This window comes from Paralichthys olivaceus, chromosome 19, assembly GCF_024713975.1.
Source record: "Paralichthys olivaceus isolate ysfri-2021 chromosome 19, ASM2471397v2, whole genome shotgun sequence".
In the NCBI taxonomy this organism is placed as follows: Eukaryota; Metazoa; Chordata; class Actinopteri; order Pleuronectiformes; family Paralichthyidae; genus Paralichthys; species Paralichthys olivaceus.
The window spans coordinates 5,810,121-5,830,209 of NC_091111.1; the positions used below are offsets into that span (position 1 = coordinate 5,810,121).

General features: G+C 41.0%; 1 protein-coding gene across 1 annotated transcript; it reads right to left on the reverse strand.

The window, feature by feature from the left end:
* Positions 1-393: 393 nt before the first annotated feature.
* tshr (thyroid stimulating hormone receptor) lies at positions 394-19,899 on the reverse strand. Its single transcript, XM_020091642.2, has 10 exons — positions 19,458-19,899; positions 13,512-13,583; positions 12,485-12,559; positions 9,439-9,513; positions 8,741-8,815; positions 8,011-8,088; positions 7,001-7,069; positions 5,021-5,098; positions 3,175-3,363; positions 394-2,730 (listed from the first exon to the last, which is right to left on the reverse strand). Exons 1-10 carry the CDS (start codon positions 19,652-19,654, stop codon positions 1,275-1,277), a joined length of 2,364 nt encoding a protein of 787 aa, XP_019947201.1. The 5' UTR covers positions 19,655-19,899; the 3' UTR covers positions 394-1,274.
* Between the last annotated feature and the right edge of the window lie 190 nt (positions 19,900-20,089).

The window sequence follows — 20,089 nt, forward strand, 5'->3', positions numbered from 1 at the left end:
AAATGCTAACCAGATGTTAAGCTGCCATTGTCAAAGGGTGTCCTTTAACTCATAATAGCTCAATATCGCACAAGTTACAGCGCCGCAGCTCACATATGTCTCAGCTGTATTTGCTTTAGGCTCTCCCGGCAAAGGCAAAGCTATCTCCACTGATTGTATAAGTCAGTTGTTTCCGCAGGAGGATGGAAAGATATCACGTTCATGCTAGAAAAACAACCAGGACATTCCAAAGGAGAGACACGGCTTTAACAGTATATATTTGTGATTATCATACCTCTGTGTAATTTGTAGAAAATGGCTAATAATTAAAATGGGTCTCGTGTTTACTTTTGTAATTGGATCACATGCTTTTGGGAGATGAAGAGGTACCTGTGCAAATAGTGGTTAGAGGAATGCGTGAACATAACAATATTTTATAACATGAAAAAATCATAACAACATAGAGAAAAACAGTAGGCAAATATTCATGAATCTCAAAATAGGGATATATCAATTTGATACAGGTATAAGCCACATTAAAGTACAAGTTAAGAGTCCACTTTCACTGTTAAAACACTCGTGTCTGCTGTCCAACATTACAGTCAAGCACAAGTCCTTTCAGTTTAAGGTAAACACCCTTCACAAATGCATAGAAATTACAGACACTGTCATATTTCATCCATAAATCACCAAAACCAGAATGTATTTAGATCATATACAGAGGCACAGGTATTGATGAGATGCTAATAAATGCAGTGTATTTGTATTTTCATCAACCATATGTACATTCCTCTGTGAATGGCTGAGTGTCCTTAGTATAAATATTACACCCGAGAATAGTTCTTCTTATCACTGGAAACTGAAATGCTTGAGACAACTTGACATATATACTTGTGCCTTAATGCCACTCTGCGAGCAGATAATGAACTTGAATTAAACTCAAGACAATAATAAAATGCTGGAAAAATAAAACATATGTTTGAGTTTTATATCTATTTTCCTTACAATAAACTCTGTTCTGTTCTATCCAGTCAGAATAGAAGGGACTATAAATGAGATGAAGTCGAGCTCATTTTTCACTGACACTTGATATTTTCCATCAACTGGAACCATAAAATCATCACAGCTGAAATTGTGAAAACAGCTGAACTTGGCCTGAAAGTTGAAGCAGATACAGAATACTGGAGCTTTCTGTTAAATATCCAAACAGATCTGTCGACAAACACTTCAAGGCCTCTCCTGTCCCACCTGAACCTGTCTTACTTCTCTTTTTACAACCTCAAGCAGTGTTTGGCTCACGTGTTCAGGCTCTGGCTCTCTTCAGGGCTTGCCTGCTGGCTGACTGCTTGATGGTATGTATGTCCAGAGCATTTCCTCAGGTGTATGGGCACCTCATCCTGCCCTCCACTTCCTCCTTTCCTGACCTTACACTTGTCTCTACGGACCTGAGATGTCCCACTGCTGCCTTTTGAGGACACCGTCTGGCCTCTGAACAGCTGTGCTTGCTGCTGACATAGCCCCACCTTACTGAGGAGGATGAACACATCCCCCCTGAATGCTTTAGTGAAGATGGCATAGAGGAACGGGTTGGCACAAGAATTGAGTGGGTAAAATAGCACCAATAAAATCTTGGAGTTTGAAACAGTGATGAGCGGCCGGTCCAGCACGGCGGACATGGCATAGAAGGAAATGGGCGCCATGCACAGGAAGTCAGTAAAAATGAGGACAGCCATTCGCTTGGCGATGTTTGTGTCCTTGGATCCAGAATGATAGTGAGGGTTGTGCACTGCGCAGTAGATCTTAAAGTAGCAAGCGCAGATGACAAGAAAGGCCAGAATGTTGAGGACCAGCACTGATAAGATGTAGACCTGAGCCACTGTGGACTGGGTGTCCATCGGGAGACAGATGCTGACCTTTTGATAACTGCTGACCCCAACGAGAGGAAGCAGCGCCAGGACAAGGCAGAAAAACCAGCCACCTAGCATCACAGCTGCTGCATGGTGCAGACGCAGCTTGCGATCCAGCCTCATGGCAAAGGTGATGGCGTACCATCTCTCCAGAGTGATCACTGTCAAGGTGTAGACAGACAGTTCACTGGCAAAGACCGTGAAAAACCCTGCAAGTCCACAACCAGGACCTGTCTGCCAGTCTATGGCATGGTTGAAGTACTCAGCCTGTGTGTGGAGGTCTACTGAGGCAATGAGCAGAAGATAAATCCCCATGCACAGATCTGCAAAGGCCAGGTGACACATGAGGAAGCGGGAGACAGAAAGCTTGTAATGGCTGGTGAGCAGCACCAGGAGCACTATCACGTTTCCCAGTATGGCCAGCAGACTTACAAACCACACAGACACTCGCAGGAAGCCAAAACCCATTATGTCCTCACAAGGATTGAACTCATCGGGTACTGGCGAACACGCCACCTCCTCTCCCTCCTCACACACCACATAATCATAACGACTGTCAAAATCTTGGCTGGTATCCTCTTGGGGGTTCTTTAGGGTCTCTCCAAAACCCACATCCTCATCTGGCTGGCCCCCAAAATAGGCGTGGTAGTGGAGGCTGCCATGGAAGTCACCTCTCCACCAGTCTTGCTGGGACTCTCTCTGACCTCCATCACTTGGCTCCAGGTCGGGGACTGTTTCGACCATGCTGTCCCCTTTGAGGGAAGGCATGCGGAGGGGCCCCACAGAGCGCTTGTGATGCTGGTCTTGAAGAACAGTCAGGTTACAGATGATGTACTCCAAAAAGCTGAAAAACACATGCACACAAATAGACATAAGACGAACACTTAACTCAGCCCTGGAAGGAATCCTTGCTAGCACTTACTGTACCATCAAATCATTTATATATCAAGTTGAAGAAAAGGGAATTCTGTTTTGAGAGTCATTATTGGTCTGGGTCAACCTTCTTCCTACAATAACAGTAATGAGTGACACTAATTATGGCAGCACTGTAAAAGTTATAGGTAAACACATCATAGAGTTGCTTCAGTCCCTGCCAAGATCCACACTATGCAAGTGCAGCTGCCTGACTCACTGTGGTAGGCCATTCAAATACAAGAAATGCACTACAAGAGTATTCCATTGGATACAGTTTGTCTTTTTCAGCTGTGGACACACTTCCTCCACTTCTGACTGTCATATTTAGTATGTGCGACGAATACAAAAATGAAGAATTAAGATGATAGTTCACCCTCGTTTCTTTTTGAGGTTTTTAAACCCGCAGCAGTGGCTGGGGTACGTGAGGTTGGCAATGGTGAGGTGCTTGAAGGTTTTGATAGGCGGAAGTTTCTTGAGGGCCCAGGCATTGCGCGCCTTCAGCTCTCTGAGCGAATCCATACCTGTGGTCGGCAGCGAGCTGATCCCTGTTAGGGACACATCTCTTTAAGACAGAAAGAGAATGAAAGATTATACATAATAAATACTTTTCAGTGGTGATGAGTTGGTCCCATACCCAAAACACCACAGAAACATTTTCCAACATTTTTATATGGTGTCATACTCTTCGTCAATCAAACATACATTACGTCCATGGTAATTAGATCCTAAAAAATGTTTGCCATAGAAATTGCTTCATTGGGAGACAGAAGACAAGAAGGGCCATGACACCATTGGAGTTACAACAAGCTGCTGAATAACAGTTTGAAAAAAGAATATTTTGAATTTTCCACAAAGGATTAAGTATGGAAAGCTATGTCACGGAATCATGGATTAACACACAAAGTGTTGAGGTCACTGATGCTAAGCTACGCCCTGATACAGATGATAATATAGAACTTTCTGCATACCCCAATTTTCTGCATATGCAAATCCCGTTGTATTGGATATTTCATGCCAATACATAACACTGAGAGCAATACTTTCATGTGGCAGTGAGAGTAAAATAAAAATCGCACAGTAACCACTCAGTACCTTTCAGCCATAGTATCAGCAGATCTACAGAGATATGAGACTGAAGCGTTCACAGATGGATTAAACAACATCCTCCATCTGTTTCCTTCACTGAGCTCCTCACTACTTCATCATCTTTAAGCAATTACATGTGGTATTGCTTGCGCTCGGTTGTCATGCCAAAGCCAGCTCAACTTCATCGCGACAAAGACATTCAGGGGATTGACAATCTCACCAACATCCTGTGTGATCCCATTATCAGGACATTCCGCTGTACAGCGCTGTCCGCCCCCCCCTACTAAGGGCCAAGTAGAGGCCAAGTTCTCTCTTGCTTTCTTTAGTTTCCTCACCCATTATACCACTAAGTCAATGAATAATTGCATTAAATAAAATAAACACAATCCCAGCAATTTCAAATCTGCAAAGAGCTCAATTGTTCTTTTTTAGTCCCATTTGCACTCCCCACTTCTCTGTCCTCTTCTCTCTTTTCCTCTCATGGGACACATTGTGTAACACTATACAAAAGAAAAAAAAAATCTGCACCGACCCAAAGAGTGTCATGTCTGATTTTGTCATTCCCAGATGTTTAGCTCATGACCTCAAGGAGGTGACCTCACTCAGGACATTTTCCTCAGTGGAACAGAGGAAGACCTGCGCACGAACCCCATTTACCTACTCAGACTCCTAATGGCAAGATCAGAACCACAACAGGAACTAGATAGCCGTGGTTAAGGGGTTTGGTATCAAACAGGGTCTCGGATTTAGAAAACATTAAAAATGGCAGAAAGACAACAGGATCAGACAGACAATGGACGTTTCTCACACTCTTGCATGCGCATCAAATTTCCTGGTCAAAAACACAGTCATGGAGCAAGGATCATTCACACTTTATCTGCACATTGTGATTGTTGAAAGTATTATTTATTGATAAATACACTTAAAAATGTCTTTTAATACTGTATGTGAATTTAAAATATACCACTGAAGTGGTACTTTACAGGGAACTAGATTAGGCGATCATGCCACTTTCAGGTCCATCAGAAAAACTTCACATAAATGGATGTAATTGACTCATCTTTCTGGATTGTGCGTAATTATAAGCAGTCAATAAGAGAGGCTCAGAGTTCTCAAGTAGTTCAGCTACTCACAGAAGCATTGGGCCGCTAATGGTGCCAGCAAAAGCCCTTTCATCCATCTTGGTCAAATACTTGTTCCTGTGCAGGTCGCTGAGACAGGAAAGCACAAATTTAAGTTTATAAAGAGAGAAGTAATCCTTCACATCTCAATCAGACCGACAGATGCGAGGCATGGCATAATATTTTCCCATGCCTCATCACTGAACATTTGTGTTTATTTTCGCTCACTTCAGGGGTGAAATATGACAGAAAGAAGGTCTCACTCACGATGTTGTGATGGCATACTCCTTAAACATACTGCACCCTCACTACACCTCCCTGACTCCTAAATCTAATAAGCATAATAGAGTTGTGAGGGATTTGTTTGTCTTGGTCAGGCTGCGCTGGGATCAGTTCTCCCCTCAGAGCGGATCACGAGCCAACACAAACATCCATGTGGTAAGACTCACCATAGTCACAGACCAATGGCTTAATTAGGCTCTTAGAAGGACCTCGACTTTGTGTAGGTGTAGTAAAAGGCGAAAGACTCTTTAAATTAATATCATTAATACCTCATATCCTGAATATGCAAGGTTCTGGACAAGGGGGTGAGAAGAAAAATTTGTTGAGACAAATGAGTAAAAAGGAAGCTATTCTTACTTATTCTCTTCTCACTGACTCATTATTTTTCCAAGTGTGAAATGATTCTCTACTAGTCACAAATCTTAGACTCCAGTGTCACCGAGCGTATGGGAGAGGGGGACTCTTAATGCAGACTTCCTGAACCCCACTTTTGGAAACATATTTTCCCATGAGAACTCCAGCTCGCTAATCAAGAGCTGGGCTTAAGCCCTTTTTCGGTACATATGAGAAGGCCCATAGAGACACAGCTGTGATCCTGCTGCTTTTGTAGTTTAATTCTGGGTAAGGAAATACACCTGCCAGATGTCAGCAATGGTTTAATCCAGGCAAAACACTGAGCCACCTAATTTTTTTTGAGAACTGCAAGGCTTCTTACTTGACATAGACAGAAAAATAGTGTCTCCAGAAATGTTGTATAAAAATGAAACTGTGAACGCTCAAGATGGAAGTAATAGAACACGCGTACAATTAATAAGATACACATGTTTAAGGAATAGAATCAGAAAAGTTGGGAGAATTTCAAGATTGATAACACTCATGTTGCAAATACAGCCAAAAAGTAATCTCAGAGCTGGTCGGCCAACTTCGAGGAATTGCCCTCTGAACTAAAACGGATTAGCCTCTAGGAGCAACAATCAATATTTAGAGGCTTCCAGTGTAGACAGCCCCAGACTCAGTCTTCCGTTAACCACACAGTGTTTACAGTCCAAGTGGTTTCTGTTAACGCACAAGTTGAGTGTTTCTCAACACATAACACAAACAACAATATGATTTGTTGGTGTTTTAGATCAAGACAACATTCTGGTGAATTGCTATCATGTGAATACATTTAAATTAAAAAGCCAATCAATTTCAGTCAATGTGTTCTGCCTCTTTTGCTCTCTATCTGGACTGTTTACCCATGTGATTGGTCAAACTAGAAACAGAAACCATAAAACTTCAAGCCCCCAAATCTTGTCTGTCGCCTACAGATTCATTCTAATCACATTCAGAATCCATTTATATGTGATTTGCCAAACAACAGCCATTTAGTTTAGCCCAGCAAAACTGGAAACAGGTGGAAAGAGCAAAGACATAGTTCTGAACAAACCCTTTACAAAGCAACCACCATAGTTTTTAACACTGCAGATTTTCTTTGGATTAAACAAACAAGCTATGACATGTTAGTGAGCTTTAGTTATGTTTGGACTGAACCACACTGGTTGTGTCCCAGTCTTCGCTCTTTAAGCGGGGCTAGCTAACCAGCTGCAGGCTGTATATTTATGAGTGGTATCAGTGTTCTCATCTGACTTGCTGAAAGAAAGCAGCATTTCCCAAAATGTAAAACTGTGAAAATAAGGTTTCACATAACAGAAATACCATTTAACCTACACTTGATCCAGCTTGGTCCCATTGAAGGCATGATGTTGAATTTCTCTGAAGCCATTTCCATACAGCATCCTGGAACAAAAAAAAAAAAGACAAGAAAATAGCACAGATTTGAATTTCCTTCTCGAGGTTAAACAAGTGCAGTGTGTGTTCTAGACCTGCCAGTGTGGAATGGGCTGTTCTCTTGGCCTTTGTTGATGCTCTGGAGCTACCGCAGAATTATTCCTTGTCATTAGTGACTCCTGAAACAGGCCTACAATATACTGTACTTTTTAATTGTTTGTGTGCTGGACATTATGTGCAGAAAGTGATTATGTGAATGCCCATGACAGAGGGCAGCACCCGCTACATCTGTGAATGTTTGTGTCAGTCCGATAAAAATAATAAAATGATCAAAATAAGACATGTTCAACTCGGTCCATAAACTGAGGGAACGCTGCAAAGCCCCCAACGACTGCTGCACAGCACTGGTCACCTGTGTATTATATTTGTATTAATATTAAACGTATGGCACCAAACTTTTACTGTTCTTAAGATATGCTTTCTAAAGTTAAATTACAGACACGTCTTATCCATTTGTATGCAGCAGTGACAGATACAGTATAAGTGAGACTTTCTAATTTCATATTCTATCATGAGGTTTTGTTTCTGTGCAGTTTTTTAGCACAACATTTTCTATAAGACACAGCACTGTGTATTAAAATTGGGCTCCTCCTTCACTCCCAAACTTAACCTCGTATGTGACTGCCTGTTCTCTGTGCATCTCTGTGTGTGCTTGCTTTTACTATCCAAGTGAGATTCAAGTTAGTTCAGAGTGAGAACATGTTTCCAAAGTGAGGTAATTTTGCCTGCGTCTCCTAGAAGCTACTTTGGGGATTTTGTTGGATTTAGGGATAAACAGTCACTATACTACAGTTAATCTACACTTTGCACTCACTTCAGGCATTTTGTATACAGCAGGAGAGCGTTTTCTATTGATGTGTAGTATATTTATGGTATTTGTCTTATCTTACACTGTCAGCACATCGCTGGTGATGCCATGGAATGAGTTGGCTGGGATCTCAGTGATGTAGGGATGATCAACAATTTCCCTGCAATCGAAGGCACAGATGAGACAGGAAATGAAGAGGTGTTGTGATTATATACTTTCATTGGAAAATGGCACGGAGAGAAAAGTATTGTTGATGAATGTATTCTCAAATATATATGTATCACTAGATATAGCATCTGTCGGAGAAGGTGATGACAGAGAGGTGACTACGGATGTACCTCATTTCATAGAAACATGCAGAAGCAGACATGGTGCGCACACACACACGCTTTTTGCTGCTGTAGCATTTTGTACAGTAATAACACCCTGGTTAATGGTAACCATTTCCCAAAATTGAGACCACACATCCCATAATCTGATGCGTTGTGTTCCAAACAAAATGTTGCTACTTGCCCGTCCTTCTTCCATGGAATACAAAGGAGAATGACGTGATTTTTCTTTCATTTGCTGTTCATTCCCTTTACTTAATCATGAACACTTAACCACTAAGTGGAGCAACACAATCATCTTCATCTTCCCTACAGTGAAGCACAGGAGAGGGCTGTTAACGGCTGATTATTTTCCTAAAACTGTCTTTTTTGATTGTTGTATCATTGACAGCAAACATTAAAAAGCAGGAAATACAAGTGTGAGCTAACATACAGGTTGAATCGTGTGCCTGATTTAACAACTATGAGGATGCAGTAACTTACAATATGAAGTTCATTTCATTAGAGTGGATGTTGTTCAAGTCAGGGAAGAAAGTGAGGCCAGTGTTGAAAATCCCCCTGAGAAGAACAGATATACAAACAGTCAGAAGATGCAACTAAGACACACAGGTATTAATCCTCTACAGAATTATATCACACAACAAGTGAAATGCAAAATGATTATGAGCACTGCTACTTGTGTAGAGTAAACTGCATCAATTAATATTAACCAGCCCAATCCATTTAAATTGAATAATCACTGTCAGTTTGTTTTGGCTTTGTTTTTTGAAATGCTAACATCACACTACGCTCTCACGCTACATCAATGAACTTTAGTCCTCTGGAAGGAAACTGAAACCTCTAATTGTCGGCCAGACTCAAAAATTCACATTTTAGCCAGTCGTCTCCAAGATTGACAAGTTTCTTTCTCATTCCAAGTGGTTTGATTCCATCTATTCTTAGTTTGTGCAGTAACGTTTCTAAACACAGCCTGTACCACTACATTAGATTCAAATGAAGCATGACTCAGTCTTGCCCACACTGACACACACAATCCTATGAATAGATCACAATGTCTAAATTATTGCCAGACTCAAGTATTTTAAATCTACACCGCTCATCTTTTTTGGGTTGCCACGATGTTGTTAGTGTTTGGTATCAAATGCAAAAGAAAGAGAAAACAAAAGAAGACAAACACTCACAGATATTTGAGGTTTGGGAGGTTCTTAAAGGCTTCTGGGTCAACATAGGTCAGACTCTTCGCATTTCGTATCTCTCTGGAAGAATAAACAGACAAGACAGAGATGTACTGAAAATGTTTTACACATAAATACAAACCAATTCAACAAAAGTGTTGTGGCCTCTAAAAAATTATTCACAAACATTGAGAAACCACGGCTGAGTATTAAGGCTATGTTGAAGAAATGACGTCGTAGTTTTACGAGACTAAAGTACCTAATAACTAAAGTAACAAGCTAAAGTAACTAAATGAGCAGCTCACCAGAATTTCACCCCCTCTGAATCCAAAATCTTGAACCGATCTCATTGTGAAACTTTGAAACCTCTTTGAATGCCACACAGATGAAACCAGCGATTACCTCACAGTCAACCGATACCACAACATGTCATCCCCCCCGCGAAGAGTCACTTTCCTGTCTGGTTCTTTCTTCAGATTAAAATTTTCTTATGCAATCTTTTGAAAGCCCTGATACTTATGATAATGTGGTGCTCTTGTGCCAAAATGCTTAGTATTATGTTTTATGTGAGAACTTTACTAAAGTATAACTTCACAAGACGCTCCACATTCCTATTTTTAATGGAGGCGACAAGCTGATCTTCTGATATTCCACCTCTAAAATGACACATAGCCTAAAATTACAACTCTATTCTCATATTATTACACATTTATTCTCGAAATCTCAGATTGTTCTTTTTCAACGTGGCCCTAATACACCATTGTAAGAAACACACACTGTGTAGTCTTGAAACTTGCTGACAGAACATAGCAAGGTGCACGCCAGTGTGCAGGAGACAGGAGGCTCAGTGCAGACAGCCATGGCCGGAAGTGGAGTCCAATTAGTGTTTCATTAGTGTGTTTATTCTGGTGCGCCCCGTGCTGGACTGAACACCTCTCTCTGCAGCCTGAAGCCATGTGGTGATCTTGAACATGTGTCCTGGCTCCTTCTTCACACACCAGGCAAACCACACTGATCTCAGCAGAAAGACGTGGTCAGGGCGGTGGAGGTCCCTGAGCGAGAGAGGTTCATCTTCCCAGTGCTGCTTTTTAAGAACTAGGGCTTAAACCAAAGGTCAATTATGTAGTATTAATGAGAATTTGATATTATTTTTACTTGGATTTTCTGTTGATAAAATGTTTTTAGTGTGTGTGGTCCTCTTTTCTTTGCCATGGTGACTTTGGCTGGTCATATAAACTAAACAATATGAAAAGGTTTGCATTGATGAATCCAACCTCAATAAAAGGTAGAATCGGGTTAGTGTGGCAAAGGAAATAGTATCGCTGACACGTAGGAAAATGGCCTATGTGATGATGATGATGATGATGATGATGATGATGATGTTGTTGTTGTTGTTGTTGATGACAAAAATGAGAGGCTGTTCTCGTGGAAAAAACATTTTTTTGGTTCATGGCTACTGTCTTTTTAACTCTGCTTTGGTCCCCTCCTACTTGCTGTATTGCTCCACTATGTTCACCAACCATTCGCTAAGTCCTTCTGCCTCTTGGTGCTGGGCAGGTGGCTGGAAATTGGGTTGATGAGAAGTTAAAAACCAAAACAGTGAGCTTAAAGACTCCAAAACAATGGGGAGCTATGGGGAATTGCATTGAGTTGGATGAAAGGCTACTTCTAGGTGGGTTTGTCACTCCTTATTTGATATAAATACATATTTATTAATGCAGCTTAAACCCAATTTATTTCCTCTATGTAATTCAAACAAACTGCCATTGCTGCTGTTATGAAGATAAAACACTTTCCCTTGTGCCAGAGTTTTTTCCCCCCCGACAAATTTCCAAGAATGTCGAGGTTTTCATGAGCTGTGTGTGTGTTGTGAGTTTAAATCATTGTTGCAATTTATTATTTGCCAACAGAGATTTATCTCCACCACACGATATTAAATATGTGTATTTTTAACTTCTGTATAAACCTAACAATTGGTTGAAATAGGTGGTTTCACTGATGGTGGCTCAACACAAACTTTACCCAGGCCCCTCTGAGTTTTCAGCCCCGACTGCACTCCTCCATCCACAGCTGCTGTCGGCCTCAAGCAGCCAACAGGAAGCAGAGCATTAATTTGTGTCTGACCCTGAAGGAAACCTGAGAGAGATGCCATTATCTGATTCATGGCACGACACCACACCAATCAGCGGCAAATAGGCCCCAGAGATCCAAAATACAACCCCAGAACACAGATTCAACCCTGAGCTAGTGGTTTGAATTATCGTTCTTGTCTGTATTTTGATACCTGGGATCAGGGAGCCAATGAGGGAAGACAAAAAGGGGGGATAATTAAGATGAAAATGACAGCCAAATATGCATCAAGCTGTGCCATTCGAGCCTGTCTGTAGCTGTTAATCATAGTTACTCTTTCAAACAGCCCACATTTTATACAGTAATTGAGGAGCGGGAACAAATTGCGCACACACAAACTGCTGTGTTACAAGATGCTATAACTTGGAACAAATCTTTCACGCGGGCAGGAAGTCTCGCAGTAATATATGAAGTGCTAGGAGGTGTTCTGCTGGAAAGTATGTGGTCCACCCAGAGACTCAGCAATAAATCTCTATCCTATAATTGAGAATGGAGTGCACCTTGCTAGACTTTTTTCCCCTGAGCTGCATCAACAGGAGCTGGAGCGTGATGAAGATGAAGTACTGGAAGCCACATACTGAATGCTGTTTAGCGTCTCTGCTCTAACGTGGCTATTAGGCACCAAATGAATCCAGATAATGGGTTCCTTCATTGAATTGAATAGATTCTTATCTAAACTGCATTTGGTAACCCCCATACAACAGGGTTATTTTTTCCAACCCCTGCAAAACTGCTCCGTACGTACCACCCTGATGAGGAGAAGTAAATGATGTGCAGGAGAGAGCTCATAATCAGTTTCCTCCACACTTCCATTTGCTGCCGGCAAGTTTCAAAGTTAAGCATTTTTCTCTCTGCAGAGCAAATGGAACAGCTTAATCAATGACGATCGATAAAGAGCGTGCCCTTTCCCTTAGTTACTCACATGTGGGTGATTTTCCTCAGGCTGTAGAATGAGTGCCTCTCCAGCCTCTGCAGCTTCACGTCCACTGATATATATCTGATGGGAATAAGCAAAGGTTACACCAAATCTAATGAGCAAATCATCTATGTAATGTCAAAATAATTTGTTTTCTTAACCGTCTGTCTGATTTTTAAGAATGAAGGTTCTGTGCAAGGCGAAATGTGAGACCTGCTTTCATAAAAGACTTTAAACGTGCGGTTCTAAAAATGATCCTGAAGCCTGTAACTCTTTCCTGGATTTATAAGCCCCCCAAGTCAGGAGCAATTTTAAAGGTATGCACTTCATATATACATTACCCAGTCATCAGTCATTCTGCTCTCATTTGTTATTACTTATTAACATGTTTGCTCTTGGAATAAACCATGAATCTTAGCACTGGATGAAAAATCACACACATTCTATTTAATTAGGCCTTAAAGGCATTTAATAAAACACAATGTAGTATCAACAAACTAAACATTTGCTTGAATTTGATAATCTTTTCACATTTTATTGGTTTTCTGTCATTTTTATCTAGAAAGTGAACATAGAGTTAATGGAAACACTGGCCAATCGTCTCTCTCACACCTCTGTCTCCCTTCATGCATGACTCGAACGCAGATGTTGAACTCGGCTGCTGAGGATCAAGGCTCGAGTGTATTTTACCTCCACACAGACTCCACCTCTACAAGGAGTCTACACACTCGCATCGCTCTGCTGGAATACCTATAGCCAGTGTTCAAGCCTAACTGCGGTCGAAGGACCAACATTCCTGATGAAGGAACGCATTAGCGTTTCCAGCTGCGATTAGGAGCCATGCAGCGGTGATACTAAACAGAGAGCATATCTGCTTGTGTGGCAGGCAGAAGGAAAAGGGAGAATAGTTTGGAACTGGGAAATAGTCCCACTTTTAGGGGAAATAAGTCGAGAGACAACAGGTGGATGAGAGTAACTTTAAAAGGTGTTGTACAAACCTTGAGTAGAATAATTCTACTAGATCGCCACTTACATCCATGAGATGTTGACCAAGTTGGAAAAGACATCTGCTGGTATGGATGACAGTTGGGTCTCGAAAAACCATCTGTTAAAAAATTAAACATTAGACATTTTAGTTGACTTATATATTCAACGTTATTTTTTTTTTAACATCCTCTGTTGGACAGGTCATTTTTTTATCAAAGTATTCTTGACATCTTTTGGAGCGATAGTTTGAAATTTAATAATATAACTCGATAGTACAACTAGGAACAAACCTAATTCCTAAAATTAGCTCGAAATCTTGCACTTGGATATATTGACTATAATTCCAGACAACAAGGGCACTAAAGTAAAAGAGATAGAGTGTGTGCAGCGTGCAGGATAGAGAAAAGAGATGGGGAATCACAGATAAAGGCAGGAACATGGGAAATAACAAAGTCTTGGAACTGAATGGAATTGACATGGCAGCCAAGTCAACCAACGTCTGTGTCTGTTTAGGACACTGTTTCAGAAAGTAAGGTTAAGACCTAAGTTAGTGATACACACCTCTATGTTGATCTTATAAATTAGTACCCAATGTTACTGTTGCACTGTGAAACCAAGGAATATTATGAGACATAAATACTTAGATTTATATTTCTGTAGTTTGCCAAATCAAACTATTAATCTTGCTGAAAGTTGTTGCATGAAAGGGGGGGTACAATGATTCACTTTCTTGCTGAGAGTTAAATGAGTACATCAATACCATGTCTTTAAATATAAATCTATGGCCATGATTAGCTTAGCATAGCAAAAAAGCTTGGAAGTAGACGGACAGCGGTGTCTGGCTCTGTTCAAGGGTAAAATAAAATAAACCAAACAGCAAATCTAAAGCTTGGAAAAGTAGATGTTATATCTCTTGTTTAATCCAAATAAAAACTAGAGTGTAAAAATTATATGTTGGAGTTTTACAAAGTTATTATGTGCCAAATATGTATTGGCAGGAGTCTCTTCTGGCTGCCTGGCAAGAATACATTTAAATATTTTCACTGCAGCTTTTGTACTACACACATGTGCTATAGGTGGAACTTGTTGCCTTTGGTCAGTACCTGGTCAGTTCTTTATGCCAATTAAGCTACCTGCTCCTATTGGACATTATAGACATGAGATTTTTTTCTTCTCATGTAACCTTTTACCCCAAAAACCAGGAAATTAACAATTTTTCCAGAATGTCAACAAGTGAAAATATGTAGTTTCCTCCCTGTGATCTTGCGGAGTATTTTGTTGTGGTGGATTTGTGAATCACAACATGACAATAGAAAAAAGAGATGAAGATGGTCTCCACATGTGTACTTGTCATGTTGTATTCCATGGCCCTCTCAGTAGTGAAGGATGCACTTTCAGATTTTGTTCCACCGCATCCTGTCTCAACTAACAACAGCGTACATGTGTCCATTTGGAAGCGGGTATAAAAAGTGACTCAGCCAAAGCCACCATCTTCGTGCACCTTTGCTCCATCAGAGGAACAATAGACTAATTCACAAGTTGCAGATCTGGCCCAGGAGCCTGAATCACGCTCACATGCATGGGGGGGAGGGGGTTGAGTCACTAAGTAGACTCCGGAGTGCAGCACCCTGAGCACACTCTGACAAACTCAAACAAACAGCGGGACACAGAGCAGACCCTGACACCAAACACCCCCGTCAGAACCATGCTGTTTTGCCGCCGCGCTCAGACCCAAATACCAACGTGCATTTTCCCTCAGGAGTTCGAGGAGAAGACCAATGAGGCCATCGCAGAGGCTTAAGGAGAAAATTACTCCCTCAATTTATAATTCTGGATAGGAACCCGAGAAAACAAACAGGCTGGGAATTGAGTTTGAAGTGGGGAGAAGCCACATAATTTATAATAGTGTCAACATTGGATTGACAACATGGCTGTGTTTACAGGCTCTGTCTCATATTGATGTGTAGTAGTCTGTGGTGACTATTGTGGTAGGGTTAGTCAACCTGCACTTTCTCTTGTGTGATTCAGTGTGAACGTAAAATGGTGTCGCTACAAAAATCCTTAATTTCTTCTGATGTACACTTAATGAGTTAAAGGAAGAAGTATATGTCGCCTAGTTAGGGCAGGTTCATTTTTCAACAATTTGTATTTTAAGTGATACGCAAAACTTCACTCCTGTTTGTTTTCTCATAAACACGGGGATATTATTGCCGAATGTGAAATACTAGTAACCATTTCCATTACATGACCCATCGGTACAAATTAATAGCTGCGAGGCTGTCAGTATTTCCAGTAATCGCAGCTATACGGCTCATCATGTTGAATGTCCCTGCACTTCTTATTTTACAATTAAGAGCCCAGAGCTCATCTGTAACCATTCAGGAAACAGCATTAGATTTTTATTCTCCAGTCAGTTTAGATGAGAGGTTTGAGGGACAATGAGTTATCACGTTTAAACTCCAATCCAAAAATGTCTGAGTAGAACTGCTGCGTTCCCCTTCTTTCCCTTGAAGTCTTTCCCCCCTCTTAATTATTCTCAAATGGAACTCTCTGGGTGTTTGAGAAATGTGCTGTAAAAAGTAAATATTGTATTTGAATGCATCGTCCAGACGCAGCCGGGAGTCACGCTACGCAGACTTTTTAAGCATGTCTGTGCTTTCCTTTCCACCTCTCTGACTCCCAGCGGCACATAGAGTAACTTCTACAAGTACAAACACACACACACACACAAAGGCTCCAAACAAAGCATCCACGCACACTCTCACACAGAAGTCTGCTTTGCATTCACCTTTTGTCTTCTGAAAAGAATTATTACACATGTTCCTCCACACCATAAATTTAAACCAAACGCCTACGTTAAAAACAGAATTAGTGCAGTCGCAAACTTCTTGCTCAAAATTGGACATATTCAAAATTATTGTAATGATGAAGAAGGGCAACTTAAGAGAACAACTCTCCATCAATGTTGAAAAAGAGAGTTTTCAGAAATACACCTATTTGATTTCTAATGGAGGTTAAGAGGAAAACAGTGATGCCACTCTCAAATCTTTAGGTTAAGCATAGTTTATGCTGACGGCAGCAGCCAACTCTAAACTATCATATCACACAGACTGCAAAGACGGTCTAAATAAAAAAGTTCACCTGGCTTTGGGGAAATGTAGTCTACTAGCACATCTAAAACTCACTTATTAATATCTTTAATTATTAATCTCCACAAAAACAAAAAGTGTAAAAACAAAACTGTGACCCCTTCCATACTCTGTGCGAGGCGACCCTGACGCTAGCTTCGGCCTAACTGAGATTCTAGATGCTATTTATCTAAAATGTTATTTGACATACAGAAAACTAGTGTAGTTGAATTCGAACAGTGCCGACACAAAGTATCTACCTTTGACAGCAAAGTGTCCCGAATAGATTTGTCCACTATCATCATGTAATGTGATCTCTCTATGGTCCAATTCATGGAACTTAACGAATGAAGAATTTGAAATTGTTTGCTGAAAGACAAACTAATTGATCAAGTCCTTGACAGAGCAAATAAGTTGCAAGTCTAAAGGCCATTAGGAAAAATAAACTGACGGGCTTGTCGGGCTTGTCCAGAATCAGTAGATCTGGTCCCCATTGGCCTGACCAGGGCAGCAGGGTCATTCATTCCTCAGTGTGTGTGCAACAAAATCAAAATTTCTTACGCCTCATCTGCTAGAACATCCCCTTCCACACACCGTCTATTTTGGGCTTATTTGGCAGATATTTTTTTCATCAGGGTGATGACAGGGCAGCGCTTGGTGGCATGCTTTCACGTCTTTCTATCCTCCTGGAGGTCTCTGGGTAAACTTTGGGCAGGAATGTGAGGAAATCGTGGGGGACATCTGTGCACTTGGACACGTGAATTGGAGCAGTGATTGGGAGATAATTTCTTGTGATGGCTGCGGTTGGAGTTGATGCAAAGCGGCGTTTGGGACTGAAGGACGGAGTGATGTTCCAATAAACTGTAGGACAGGAATGAGGATTATCACAACACACAGCAGAACCTTCTCCTTGAGTTAGTGAGCCCTACATCAGTGCTCCTGAGGAATTTTGTAAAGGGGTAACAAGTGTTACTTAAAAGGACAATAGTAATGTGCTGATCTGTTGCAGGAATAATGTTGATCCTGTTCACACAAAGTGCTACTGAGGCTGATGGGAACTTCATTATATTTGCAGGTATTTGGCCATACACCAATGTATTAACCAACAATCTGACTTGGCCTATGAGGGCCAAGACCCAGAAAAATCCAGTATTTCACCATTCTTCTGTGGTAAAACTACAAAACCTCTATTCATACAGCATATTTAAAATAACATTTGAAATATTAGGAAATGTATCAACTTGGTTACTTCCACAACATCATTACAGGTTGGATAATGCAATACTGTCTGAGAGCATTGCTCAAGAATGCTGATTTAAATGGAAATACCACTTCTCACTCTTCCATGTTTCCACATCTGCCATGGAGTCCCTCTGAAGGGCATGTGTTTCCATCACTCTGCGGAGCTGTGGCAAACTATAGTCGCTCTCTATTGCGTAATTTTTCGCCGTGCACTTAAGCAATTTAGGAAGTGTAAAAGCCCTGCCACATTTTTCAGAGGCGACCCTGACATATTACATCACGTCGGCTCACAGGATTCTTCACAGAGTCCTTGGGGTCCGATAACAAGACAACAGATGGAACGTAGATCATGTTGGCTAGGTTTTTTTTTAAGAAATCAAAAGTTTTAATTGCCCACTACTTACAGGAAATAGCCCTTTCTTTTCTCCACTGTGATTGTATTGACAATGCTTTGAATTCCTTTTGTTGGATTTTGAGTGGAAGAAGATTTGATGCCTTAAGTATAACTTTGCTTTTCTGCTTTTATCTCCTTTATGTCTAACTTTAAATGTAATATTTGGGGTACTTGGGGCATTTTGTCAGACAGTCTTAAGATATCACCCTGGGCTCTCTGAAATTTACATGAACACGTCACCTTTTTCTTGCCTTATATTAAACCAAACAATTATTTGAAAGGAATAGGCTAGTCAAGAGAAAATGACTAATAGAAAACAATCATTAGTTGCAGTAGCTGTAATTAGCTGAAAGTAATACTGTATAATTGTGTAGTCATATTGCTAATGGAAAAATACTTTGTTCTTTGGAAAAGGAGAAGTTGGTGTATTATTTGAGACCATCATCGAAATAGTTATCAGACGTACTTTCAGTGCTAATTAATTGCAAGCAGAGAATGTCAGTATTCAATGGTCATAGATGAAACTGAGCTCCTCTGTATGAGAAGGTTGTTGTGTTTCTATATTTTCCTTGATAAATTCCGAAGTAATAACATTTAGTAATGAAAAGTTTCCCCACTCACTAAACTGCAACTGACTCAAATGACAAACCATGTTGACAGGAGCAGTTTGAAGTGCTGTGGGATAGTGTTGTGAATTTGTCACTAGTCTGAGGAAAATGACAGCACATATTAAACAAATCATCCATAAATTCTGGTATTTATATATTTTCAGCTGCCCTGTCATATCAGTGCTTTGCAATATGATAATTTCAAGTTAATATTGGGGTTTAAATTAATCTTTTTATGACCATAAAATAAATACATTTCTTACAGTCATTGCACTCACTTTACCCCAACTAGTTGTAAGTTCATCTTCATGACAATTATTGTAAAAACTCTTCCCAGACATTTTAACATTGGACACACTTAAAACCGAATCAAGAATAAAAGTCAAACTTGAACATCGCTTGTTAGCGATCCTATAATAGGGAAAAAATACCTCAAAATGAAAGAGCTGCTTAACATCACAGACGGCCTCAAAGTCCCCGTGGGAACACTTTGGAGGAATATTCATGATATTATAATGATTTTTCCTCGGGGTTAAGAGCACTTTCAATTCTTAAGGCACGGGGGGACAGAGGGAAACAGCAGAATCACTTTTACAGATGCGTCTTGAACGCCTACTTACAGCGCCTCGGTGCTCGCTGGGAACCTGGGGAGAATATCAATGTCAACGCAGGAGATGGTGCGCGTCCCCCACTCGGAGCAGTCGCACTCTGCGGGGCAGGAGTCAGCAGCCTCCATCACGGTGCTCCCACACACAGCAGCCCCACACAGCAGCGTCAACACGGAGCATGTCACCACCTGCAGCCGGTCACACAGCATGTCTGTGTCGGTGTCCTGCAGGATGACCGCTGCCTGTCCTCCACCTGGAAGTCCCCCACAGAACAAATGGTGTGCAGCGGACTGTGGCGTGTGTTGCTGCTGCTGCAGGCTGAAGTAATCCTCAGATAAAGCTGTGGGGAGAAGTGCAGTTTTGCGTTCCAGGGCCACAGCAGCTTGTGTGAGGTGGAGAAGGTGGAGATGCTGCAGCTCAGTGCTGGGTTTGGAGGTGGTCTCCCAGCATGAGGGGTGGGAGGACTTCTGAGGCACTCTTGTGTTGGACTTGAGAAGTAATGTTTCTGGTAGCTGTGTCAATGCTATCTTGTAAAACAATAATTATGATACAACTGGGACCATTTTAATGCAACAACAAATATCAAGACAATCAAGTTAATCTTCAAGTTATATATTTTACTTTAATTATTCTTACTTATTGAA